General features: G+C 44.9%; 1 protein-coding gene across 1 annotated transcript in view; it reads right to left on the bottom strand.

Moving 5' to 3' along the window:
- The window catches only part of LOC130486775 (disintegrin and metalloproteinase domain-containing protein 32-like), a gene marked incomplete at its 5' end in the record, with an annotated part of 44,878 nt that extends 33,447 nt beyond the window's left edge, over nt 1–11,431 (bottom strand). Inside the window, 3 exons of the mRNA XM_056860073.1 lie at nt 1,695–1,756; nt 4,153–4,249; nt 11,421–11,431. Coding sequence (XP_056716051.1) covers nt 1,695–1,756; nt 4,153–4,249; nt 11,421–11,431 — 170 coding nt within the window. The remainder of the gene's footprint in view (nt 1–1,694; nt 1,757–4,152; nt 4,250–11,420) is intronic.
- Nucleotides 11,432–12,852: the final 1,421 nt, after the last annotated feature.

The following is a 12,852-nucleotide window of genomic DNA, read 5'->3' as shown; positions in this document are numbered from 1 at the left end:
ATGTTAGCTGACAACAAATGTAGAGAAAGAATAGATGGTAGAAGGAAATAAGAAATAGAAAAATAAGCTAGCTGTAGAGCTTGCCCAAAAGCCTGCTGCTCCCTCTAAGGCAGGAGGAAAAACTGGATAGCAGGGGGCGCACCTAGCCCAGAGAGAGAAGTGAAGAATTTAACTCCTGCCTCCCTGAGCATAGGACGATAAAACCCGCTGATAAGATGTCCGAGCTCAGCTGGAGAATGTTGATTCCATGAGGGGTCCAGAACCCTGGCTGCAATCTCAGTCAGCTTGCTTAACCTGGAAAGAGGCAGGGGAAGCAAACTGAAAATTATCCCACACTGCCTCTAACCTTCTTGGGTACTATGGGAAAAATGAAAAGGGTAGCACTATAGAGAGTCTGTGGCAAACTGTTTGCCAGTCTCAGTGCTCCAATAAATGCCCAACCTCACCACACTCTAGTCAGCCCTGCGCTTATAATAAAATTGAAATCAGATGCTACTTAGTATCTTCTCTATTAGCTATAGGTCTAGAACACTGGTTCCCAACCGGGGGTCCATGGACCCCCAGGGGTCCGCGAGAACTAAATTAAGGTCCGCGAAGCAAAGTTATAAACCCATAATAAATTACTATTTTCAATTAAAAGTTCTCTATTATAAAAAAATATATTCAAATATTATTCTAAGTTTAATGTTTAACTAACAGTTATGATTAAAGTTTATTTTCAAATTCTCGGAATTTTTATTTTGAACCTTGGGGTCCCTGCACCGAACAAAAAAGTCCTAGTGGTCCCTGGTCAAAAAAAGGTTGGGAACCACTGGTCTAGAACAAGCAGCAAGCTTTTTGAAGCAAAGGGTTGAAGATACCGAACATCAGGCAGACCTGGGGAAATCACCCTCCTTCTTGGCCCCAGAAAAATCTAGATACCTAGTTACTCCTGCAGCATATGTCTCCCATTTGGAAATTATCAACTATAGAAAGGCCTACACTCTAGCCAGATGTCATGCCCTGCCTTCGGCTGTCCTAGAAGGAAAATTCAAGAAGACGCCAAGATCAGAAAGGCTATGCCCTCGCAGGTCAGGAGACATCAAAACCACCAAACATGTATCGTTCAGCTGTTTATTCTATCATGAGGCCCGTATCGAATTCATTGCTCCCCTGATCAGTGAATTCCCTGACAAGCCAGTAGAATTCCTGACTAAGAGGCTCCTGATGGGTGAAACTCCACTTTTCGCTCCCAACTGCCAAATTTTGTGCCATCGCAATTTAAACTCGCAAAAATAGAATGGAAAAAATTACTAAACCTTGCTATATTTTTAGAAATATTAAGATGTTAAGTTAATTCTTGTGGTTTGTTTTAATATCTTACATTTTAATATCTTTAGACTTTTATCTAATTTTGTAATTTATATTAGTTTTGCAGTTTTATTAAGTCAGATAATGTTTTGTATTAACTTTCAGCTGGTCAAACAGATTGTATCAATAAATATATACAGATGCTACTTAGTAAGTGGCAGAAGCTTTTAGTATTAATAAATGTATTAGCTCTTTTTTATCTATTGTTCAAGCCCGCATCAGCAAGAAACAACAGGAGGAAGAAGGAGGACTCCGAAGACTTGGCCTGCTACTGAACAATTACAACCCACTATGAATGTTTGTAGAAATAACAGACACAAGACTGGGAACAGGAAGCTACTTACTGTCGCTTCAGATGCACTGTGTATATCTTCTTTTCTATAGCAATACTATAGGACAATGAGTCCTGGACCATTCCAAACCATATACAGAAAAGGACAATTAACAAAAAGAACATTTAGAAACAGTATTTCTGCACATTACATGTGTGTTCTATACTGTAAAATAATTAATTGGTGGTAGTAGCATCTGCCCTAATGCCACAGAGAGATGCAGCAGACAGAAACTTCTCTGGCAGCCATTAACTGAGTGCCCTTACCCTATAAAGAAAAGAAGGAATACAGTTGAGAAAAGGAGGAAGCAGGGGTCTGAGAAGACAACTGAAAAAGAATCAGCCAGGGAAATTTAGGAAACTAATACTGGACTTTAAGTATTCCAAAAGAATGAGGAAAACAGAAGAAAGCCAGAAACAGAAGTCGAGCAGCCCATTCCTAAAGGGAGGCAGTTAGGCAGTGGCCGGGAGCAGCACAGCCACACCACCTCCAGAGGCTTCCCAGCCACTGCAAGGAAAATTAAAAATACTTTTACAATGAAAAAGGGGGCATAGCAACACCGCTGCTCGAGGGGGTGTTCCCGGGGCAAAAGTGGTCAGGAAGCTAATGTCAGCTCCGCCCCTTGGAACGACCCCCCCCCCTCGCAGCCAGTGTGGGCTTCCCTTCTGGGAAGGCATGGCTGCACTGGCCAGCAGAGCTCCACAGCTCAACAGATGTTTGCCTCTTCGCCGGCGTAGGTTCCACCTTATTCCATGATAAGGTGGCACCTACACTGGTGTAGGGTCACACCTGCTCCTAAGGAGTTCCCCCCCCCAGGAATGGACTCTCAGTTGAGAAGAAAAACAGACAAAGAAAAGAAATAATAATAGATTAACTAGAAACAACCAATCAAATAGTTGGTTCTAGAACATTTAATTAAATGTACTCATCCTGAGCAGAAACTCTGTAAGTAGCATCTGAGCGTTTTGGAAGAAAGGACTGTTCCAATCCTCAACTTAGGCACCTGGGAGAGGGTGGACTGTTAGATGTAATCTACTGAATCCCTCAGTGGATGAGGGAATAGAGCTAAGCAAGAGAGTGACGACAACAGAGTGGGAAGGGGAGTTCTTGCAAAAGTAGTCTTTCCTATTTCTTGGTAAGGGAAAGGGGAGAGGGAAGATCTACTACCTCACATTGCCCTAGTCTCCTCACATCACCCTTATTTCCCTATCCAGGAAATATCAGCTGCTTCTGGAATTTCAATCTAGAGACAGAGCAGAATTCCTGTCCTCAGAGAAAATGCTCTACTTTATTCCCGCATATGGTACTGTTATGTAGTGTATGTTATGGGGTGGTTACCACTGAAGTCGGGCACTTTTTACTAATGAAAGAGTGGCATGCCTCCAGTTCTAATTCAGGAATAAAATTACACCTTGGTAAGCAACGTGCCGAGGAGCCCCGTGGCACAGGGGGTAAGCTGCAGTACTGCAGTCCAAGCTCTGCTCACGACCTGAGTTCAAACCCGACGGAAGTCGGTTTCAGGTAGCAGGCTCAAGGTTGACTCAGCCTACCATCCTTCCGAGGTTGGTAAAATGAGTATCCAGCTTGCTGGGGGTAAAGGGAAGATGACTGGGGAAGGCACTGGCAAACCACCCCATAAACAAAGTCTGCCTAGGAAATGTTGGGTTGTGACGTCACCCCATGGGTCAGGAATGATCCGGTGCTTGCACAGGGGACCTTTACCGTTTTAAGCAACGTGCCATCCATTGCTCAGGTGAACCTAGTTCCGTGTTGGCGAACCTATGGCACGCGTGCCACTTCCGGCACGCGTAGCCCTCTCTGCCGGCACGCGTGGTTCCTCCAAGCCACTGGCCTTTCCGGCTCTGCCCCGCCCCGGATGGGGGAGGCTGTAGCCCAGGGGTGGGGACATCATTGGCGGTGGCCCCCAGACTCTCCCACAGAAGCTGCCGCCATTGCCGCCACTGGAGCGTGAGCGGCCGGCCAGGCGGGTGGGAGAGCGGGGAACAGAAGCCGAGCGCCCACACTCGGCATGGCTGGCGGCTTCTCCGGTGCCCTCTGGGCCTGTGCGGGCAGAGGGGCGTGGCTGGCCGGTGGGTGCGAAGGAGGTGCCCTCTGCCCCAAACCCCGCCCTCCTCAGGCGCCACCCCCAAAACCTCCCACTCATGTCGAAGAGGAACTTGGCAACCCTAGCCTCTCCCTCTGGGCCCCCTCTGGGGGTGGTATTCAGGTTAAATTGCCTCATTGGCACTCGGCGATAAATAAGTGGGTTTTTGGTTGCAGTTTGGGCACTCGGTCTCTAAAAGGTTCGCCATCATTGACCTAGTTCCTCCATAGAACGTTTTTGAAAATGGGATTCTAGTTTCCAAGCTACTTAGAAGGATTTTAAATTTAACTGATTTCATTTTAAACAATACAGTGTCACTTCTACAACACAACCTTTCAAAGAACTACATTTCTTTACTCAAATTACCGTATCTTCTGGATTCTCATCTTCCGTTAGATTGACTGGTAACTTCTGTGGGTAAGTGACATGTAAAAATGTTTGACAATCTAGAGAAGAAAAGTAAAACAAAATTTGTTGCCATTTGTGTTAAGAATTATTCGCCATATATGACTGGAATATTTCCGTTTAAAGGGAATCTCAAGTAGCAGGACTGGGAAAGATCGTAGAGAATACCTACCAGTGACAGGATAGTTTAGAAACTTTAGATGTATAAGGCAGCTTCATATGCATAATTTGGTAGAAAGCAGCTTCTACCCATAGATCAATCTTTGTATGATACATTGACTGCACACAGGAATCACATACATCTCTTAAAATGTGAGATAAAACCAGCATGGAAATTAAAGTTGCCAACCTTCAGGTGGAGGCTGGAGATCTGCTAGAATTACAACTGCTCTCTGGATTACATAAATCACTTATTTAGTTATTATTTATTTATTTAAAGCATTCATTCCACTTCTCCTGTAGAAAATGGCTACTCTGGAAGGTGGTCAGCATAGCATTATACCCTATCGAGATCCCACTCTCCTAGGCTGCACCCTCAAATCTCCAGGTTTTGGGTTTTTTTTAATACCCGGCTTTTCTCTACCTTGAGGAATCTCAAAGCACCTTACAGCCACATTCCGTTCCTCTCCCCAAAACAAACACCTTGTGAGATAGGTGGGGCTGAGAGGGTTCTGAGAAAACTGTGACTGGCCCAAGGTCAAACAGCAGGCTTCATGTGGAGGAGTGGGGAATCGAACCCAGTTCTCCAGATCAGAGTCTGTCGCTCTTAACCGCTACACCAGGGTTGGCAACCCTAAGAAAGCCATGTATCTATTTTGTAGGTGTCATTGTAAAGAACCCGACACAATACATCATATTCTCTTGTATTGTCCACTCTTCACACAGCTTCGGCTCAGTTTAATTAGTTCTCTTCCTCAATTTATTAATGTGGTGTCTACCGGAGATAGAGATCATTTACTTGCTGGTAAATGTCCTGAAGTTACCAACCAGGAAGCTTTTGGCCAAGGTTCTGAAGGAGGAAGAAAGGAGAGGAGCTCACAATTAACTGTTTTATAATGTAATTATTGATGAAATGTGTAATTCTTTGTTTTATATTTAACTGTTTCTTTGTTTTATTTTTGTATTGCTAATGTCAATAAAGGTACTGTTTACTGTTTACTGTATCTATTTTGAATAAAGTGGCCGACTGGTCAGGGGGGAAATGTCTTCTTCCTTTAATAGAGATTTATAGAGTGGAAATGGTCAGTTAGAACTGTTCACGGCATGCAGTTAAATAGCATCACCTGATAACTGCATCCAAACCGAACTTCTATTGAAGGGGTCCTGTTAAAAAGTACCCCTAATTTCAAAGGTGTAGTTGAAGTCAGTCCCCCTGCTAGAGTTGCCAACTCTGGGTTTGGAAACAGCTGGAGATTTGAGGGTGGAGCCTGGGAGAGCGGGGGGTGTTTTAGGAAGGGGAGGGACGGTAATATAACGTAATGCAGACCACCTTCCAAAGCAGCCGCTTTCTCCGGAAGTGGAATAAATGTGTTAAATAAATGACTAATAAATTAAGTATGGAGAGGAATGGTAATTCCAGATCTCCTGTCGCCACCTGGAGGCTGGCAACCCTACTTCGCTGCCTGCAGGATCCCGCTCAAACACATCCTTCAGATATTACTAGAAAAGGGCAAGAGTCTGCAGTAGTAGAAAAGGGCAAGAGTCCAGTAGCACCTTAAAGACTAACACAAATATTTTCTGGTAGGGTATGAGCTTTTGTGAGCCACAGCTCACTTCTTCAAATTGAGGCTTCCTTTATAGAGTCAATCCATCTCTTGTTGGGTCTTCCTCTTTCTGCTGCCTTCAACGTTTCCTAGCATGATTGTCTTTTCTAGTGACTCTTGTCTTCTCATAATATGTCCAAAGTACGACAGCCTCAATTTAGAAAAGGGCAAGAGTCCAGTAGCACCTTAAAGACTAACAAAAATATTTTCTAGTAGTAGAAAAGGGCAAGAGTCCAGTAGCACCTTAAAGACTAACAAAAATATTTTCTAGTAGTAGAAAAGGGCAGGAGTCCAGTAGCACCTTAAAGACTTAACAAAAATATTTTGTAGTAGTAAATTCAAATTCAAAAACCTTTATTGGCATAACAAATCGTACAAGGTATTCCAGAATTTGGCAAATGATAAAACATCAGTATCGCAATCTGTAGCAATAGATATGAATAAAATGAGGTGAATATAAGGTATATATAGAAAACTAGTGTCTACAAGTAACCGGAACAGCAGCTATTATATTTTTTGTCTGATTTTTATCATTGAGCTTGCTTCAAAAACATGGCTACTATTTCTGTAGGGCAAGAGTCCAGTAGCACCTTAAAGACTAACACAAATATTTTCTAGTAGTAGAAAAGGGCAAGAGTCCAGTAGCACCTTAAAGACTAACAAAAATATTTTCTACCAGAAAATATGTTTGTTAGTCTTTAAGGTGCTACTGGACTCTTGTCCTTTTCTACCCACTGAAAAATATTTTCTGGTAAGGTATGAGCTTTTGTGAGCCACAGCTCACTTCTTCAGAAAGCTCCTACCCTGCCAGAAAATATGTTTGTTAGTCTTGAAGGCGCTACTGGACTCTTGCTCTTTTTTACTACTGCAGACAAAGCTGTGGCTCACGAAAGCTCATACCCTGCCGGAAAACATGTTTGTTAGTCTTGAAGGTGCTACTGGACTCTTGCCCTTTTCTACTACTGCAGACAGACTAACACGGCCACCCACTGGGAATTATCTTCAGATATTACTGTTAGGAGTTTGACAAGTCGGAATTACGGCAGAGGTATCCTGTAACCAGAACTATTAAGTCGGAGCAGCTTGGTAATAGGAAGCAAAATGACCAGCGGGTTAGAGGCTGGCGCGGTACGAGCGGGAAGGATTGAGGCAGGCGGGGGGGGGGGAGGCGTCCCCCGCCATTTATGCCCGGGAGGTTTGGCCTTGGATTTGCCGCTCCCAGGCGCGCATTTCCCCCATCCGAATTCTTAAATCGCAAAAAATAAGCTGCTACGTAGAGTTTTGAGAATTCAGATTGGGGGAGGGGGGGAAATGTGCATCTAGAGAGCGGCAAACCCAAGGCAAAAACTTCGCGTGCATCAATGGCCCCTGACTCGGCCTCCCCTGAGGGAACAAAGATCGTGGAGGGGGCAGGCCAAGGCCTGGTGGGAGCGCGGTCCGTTGCCGTCGTCGTCCTCCCCCTCCCCTCATTCACCAAGGCTCATAAAGAGGCCCGCGCTGAGGAGAAGCCACGCGAGGCGGAGCCTCATGCCGCCTTCTCGGCTCCTCCAACGGCTTCAACGTCTCGCTTCAACGGTCCCGCCGTTCCAGGCCGGAACCTGGCCAATGGCGAGGAGGGGCTCGAAGCGGGCCTTGCCTCGTGGGGGAGAAAAAGAAGCCTCTCTAGAGTAGATTAAGACTCTCAAGACTAGATTAATTCATGCCGTCGTATTCCCTATTACTATGTATGGGTGTGAAAGCTGGACAGTGAAGAAAGCTGACAGGAGGATATACAGTGCAGGCCTAATCGTGTTTGCTCAGAAGTAGGTCCAACTAAGTTATAGTGGGGCTTGCTTACTTGCTAGAAAAGTATGCTTAGGCGTGATTAAAACCAGCTATGATTAAAGTATGCTTAGGCGTGATTAAAACCAGCTATGGCTGGTTTTAAAGGAAATGGGTGTGCCGCTACATCTGATCGTTTTGATGCGCAACCTGTACTCTGGACAAGAGGCCACAGTTAGAACAGAATATGGAGAAACGGAATGGTTTCCAATTGGCAAAGGTGTCAGACAAGGATGTCTTTTACCTCCCTATCTCTTCAATCTATATGCAGAACATATAATTAGGAAAGCTGGATTAGATTTAGACGACGGTGGAGTGAAAATTGGAGGGAGGAACATGAATAATTTGAGATATGCTGATGACACTACATTATTGGCAGAAAATAGTGAAGAAAGCTGGACAGTGAAGAAAGCTGATAGGAAGAAAATAGGTTCCTTTGAAATGTGGTGTTGGAGGAGAGTGTTACGGATGCCGTGGACTGCCAAAAAAACAAATCAGTGGGTTATAGATCAAATCAAGCCTGAACTGACCCTAGAAGCTAAAATGACTAAACTGAGGCTGTCGTATTTTGGTCACGTCATGAGACAACAGGAGTCACTGGAAAAGACAGTCATGCTAGGAAAAGTTGAGGGCAGCAGGAAAAGAGGAAGACCCAACAAGAGATGGATGAATAAAGGAAGCCACAGCCTTCAATTTGCAGGATCTGAGCAAGGCTGTCAAAGATAGGACATTTTGGAGGACTTTCATTCATAGGGTCGCCATGAGTTGGAAGCAACTTGACGGCACTTAACACACACACACAGAGTAGGAAAGGGGGGGCATGTTGGTCACGCCATCATGGAGAGTAATATGGAGTTAGGCCAGGGGTCGGCAAACTCATTAGTCAAAAGAGCCAAATATCAACAGTACAACGATTGAGATTTCTTTTGAGAACCAAATTTCTTAAACCTAGCCACACTGTTTATTAACTTAATAAACTTTAATTAAAGTTTTAAGTCTTAATTAAACTATAGGTACACTGAATAAAACTTGATATCATACTTAATAGTGATCTTATTTATCGATAAAAATTAAATTGTAAGTCCCTGCCATTTCCCCCTCCCCGTCCGGAGTCCTCGTCTGGAGGCCTGGTCTACCGCCATAAAAGCCTATTGGTGGACCTGGCCTCTGGCTGAGTCCCATTGGGAGGCCAGGTCTACCCACTGGCTTTCTTGGCAGTAGACCTGGCCTCCGGAGGCCCATAGAAGCCAATTGGTAGACCTGGCCTCTGAAGGGGGACTTTTCCCCCTCCTCGGAGTCCAGGTCTACCGCCAAGAAAGCCAGTGGGTAGACATGGCCTCCCAATGGGACTCAGCCGGAGGCCAGGTCTACCAAAGGAAGCCCGCCCCGCCCAACAGCTGATAGGCGGGGGGGCAGGAACCGCTGAGCTGCCCGCCCAGCAATCGTGCGGCGGGAGGGAAGGCTTTAGCCTCTCAACCATTGAGGGAAAGGGGGACCTAGCCTCCACGGTGGGGGGGGGTGAGAGACAGTGTGCCCGCTCGCCTGCTCTCTCGCGCTTGCTCGTTCTGTCAGGCGCGCCGGCTCCACAGCCCGGCTGCCAGCACGAGCGGGCGCCAGAGCAAGGGCTCCAAACCAAGTTCGGAGAGCCGCACTCAACGGGCCAAAGAGCCACATGCGGCTCGGGAGCCGCAGTTTGCAGACCTGAGTTAGGCGAAAGCATCCTCAGCCCGAGGAAGTTGGTGTGAAATTGGATTTCTTTCACGTGTCCCCCACCCCTCCTTACCCCCCTTCACTCAGTGGCGGTTTACAGCCCGCCTCCCAGTGGTGTCTGCTTGTTTATTCAAGATGGAAGCGCTCCTGAGCTCTATGGGGTTTTAGCCCATGGCTGTTACCGCACTAGGTATTCCCAGCGATGTATTAAGAGTTTGGAAATGTTATAAAAAATACTGTTCGCACTTTGTTTGGCCCCTTTAGCTGTGAAGACGTCTTCCAACCATTTTTTAGCCCTGGCATCCGAAAACCCTTTTAAAGCGATGGGGGTTACCGCACTTTGTATTCCCAGCGATGTATTAAGAGTTTGAAAATGTTATAAAAAACACCGCTTTAAAAGGGTTTTTGGATACTATGGCTTATAAATGGTTGGAAAACGTCTTCGCAGCTAAAGGGGCCAAACAAAGTGCGAACAGTATTTTTTATAACGTTTTCAAACTCTTAATACATCGCTGGGAATACATAGAAAGTGCGAACAGTATTCTTTTATAACGTTTTCAAACTCTTAATACATCGCTGGGAATACAAGTGCTGTAACCCCCGATGTTTTTTATAACATTTCCAAACTCTTGATACATCGCTGGGAATACCTAGTGCGGTAACAGCCCATGTAACTGCGTTGGGGGTTCAGCTTTACAGCCTTTACATCATTTGCTCTTAAGTAAATGCCATGGAGCTCAATGGACATAATGTTATATTGAAATTGCCACATTAATGCTGACAGTGTGTTTTGAACAACAAAAATCTCTGGTGTGTAAATGCTAAGGCGTCACTGTCCAGCAGTAATAACTTTCCCATATCACAAGGAGGCTGAATGCGCCATCTCGAAGGGCACAGTCCCCTGAATGTGGGGGTGTAGGATATGTGGTGGTCCAATCCATATTTTGGGGTGCAGAGCTTTTGAATTGTCCTCGAAATCATTCAGGAGCTAGGAATGTGAATAAGGAACTGGGAATAGGGAACCAACTTCAGCCTCCTCATATCACTCATAACCCTTCTGAGGAGCACAGACCAACTCCTGTTTGTAAAGAATAAGAAGAGTTGGTTTGTATATGCCGACTTTCTCTACCATTTAAGGGAGACTCAAACCAGCTTACATTCGCCTTCCCTCCCCCTCCCCACAACAGACACCCTGTGAGGTGGGTGGGGCTGAGAGAGTGTGACTAGCCCAAGGTCACCCAGCTGGCTTCGCTCATATGAAGGCGTGGGGAATCAAACCCGGTTCTCCAGATCAGACTCCACTGCTCCAAACCACCGCTCCTAACCACTACACTACAAAGCTGATACAGCTGAGATAACTGGGCTTCTTCTGTACAAGGATCTTCTGTTGGACTGTGCCCTTCAAGGGCTATATGCAACATTCACCTGAACATTTATAGTCAACATTTCAAAAGCCAGTTCCAAAAATACAAATGAGCCAAGCTTTTGAATAAAAAATACTTGGGAGAACTGAGTTTCCTTCATCACATGTGATTCAGGGGGTTGTTTCTAGGTTATAAAATAAAAGGAGTCAAGTTACACCTTAAAAGACAACATTTATTCCAGCATAAACTTTCCTGACGCAGAGCTCACTTCATCAGATGCTTTGGAGTAATGGAAACTTACACTGAAATAAACTTTGTTCGTCTTAAAAGTGCTACTGGATTTTTTTATTTTTTGCTGTGACAGAATACCATATCTACACTTTCAGCCTAACCTACCTCACAAGATTGTGAGAGAAGATGTAAGCTGCTCGGTGTCCCCACTGGGGAGAAAGATGGGATATAAATTAAGTAAATGTAATAAAGCCCTGACCTGGATGGCCCAGGCTAGCCTGATCTCGTCAGAACTCAGAAGCTAAGCAGGGTCAGCCCTGGTTAGTATTTGGATGGGAGACAGCCAAGGAATACCAGGGTTGCTGTGCAGAGGAAGGCACTGGCAAACCACCTCTGTTAGGCTCTTGCCATGAAAACCCCAAAAGCGGTCGCCATAAGTCGGTTGCAACTTGACGGCACTTTACACACACACAAATGTAATAAAGCTGTACAAGTTTCCCATCCCTTTCTTCCACAAAATATACTCACATCCTGACTCTCAGGACATAAAGTCTGTCTGAAGTTCTTATGGACAAAGGACTTCACAGAATATGTGCTTAGTATGCCCTCTGGAAGGAGATCTACGGGAATGCTGCTGCCAGTCAGAATATACATTATTAGGCTAGGTAAACCACTGATTTAAATCAATATGGTAGCTTTGTATGCTCAAGGACCACATCTCTGGCCAGATGCAGCTTAATTGTACTTGTTCATCATGTACTTTGGCAGACATATCTGCCTTCCATGTGTTCAATGCAGAGAAAACTGATGGGGAAACAGGAACTTATTTTTCCTGCGTTATGCATCATGCTAATTTTGGGGGGGAAAGCAATTCAATGTGCTAAGAACTATATAATAGTGAGGAAGTCTCTGGCAGGGATTGATTTTAAGAATAGTTAATGGCTTTTGGTTGTGTGGTCAAAACCTAAGAGTCTCCCTCTGCCATTGGCTGAACTGCTGGCATCCTGGAGAAAGCCTAAGTGATTCTTAACGGGGACCATATGAGGCAATTTAGGTATCGGGGTGGGGGGCATTTGGGATTTTAGGCAGCACCTTTCCCCCCCCCCACACACACAATAGCTTCTGAGAGGCAGCAAAGGAGAGTTGTTTTATATTCTCCTGCCTGAGGATAAAAATTCCATATCCTAGATTTCTCCCGTAAGCCCTTAAAAAGAGGCACAGATTAAATGAAAAATGGAATTTAACATTAAGGAGTTTGCTAATGGTCATCGGACACAGGAGTCTCATCGAATGTATGCCCAAGATTTGTGTACCATATGCATGTACCATAAATACTCATCTACAAATAAAGCTGTCTTATCTGGAGTACTGTTTTTATTTCCCTTTTTAACTATTGGCTTAGGGAATATTTGATTATAATGCTTTGTACTTGGTGGGCAGTAATGGTTGAAACGTTAAGAATCTCTGGAGTAGAAAAAGTACAGATCTAGGAAGAGAGTGTTGCAGAACAGTGAGAAGACCAAAAGAAATAGAAAGGAATGGACAGAGACAAGTGATACTTAGGTACTGCCTGGATATTAGGAATTTTTTTTTTTTACAGTAAGAATAGTTCAATAGTGGAATTGGCTGCCCAGGGAGGAGGTAAGCTCCCCATCACTGGCAGTCTTCAAGAAGCGGTTGGACAAACACTTTTTATGGATGCTCTAGTCTAGGCTGATCCTGCATTGAGCGGGGGTTGGACTTAATGGCCTGTATAGCCCTTTCCATGAGTC

Source organism: Euleptes europaea, chromosome 14 (genome assembly GCF_029931775.1).
Source record: "Euleptes europaea isolate rEulEur1 chromosome 14, rEulEur1.hap1, whole genome shotgun sequence".
Taxonomy (NCBI): Eukaryota; Metazoa; Chordata; class Lepidosauria; order Squamata; family Sphaerodactylidae; genus Euleptes; species Euleptes europaea.
The sequence above is the reverse complement of the archived record's forward strand: the minus strand, read 5'-3'. Positions and strand labels throughout refer to the sequence as shown.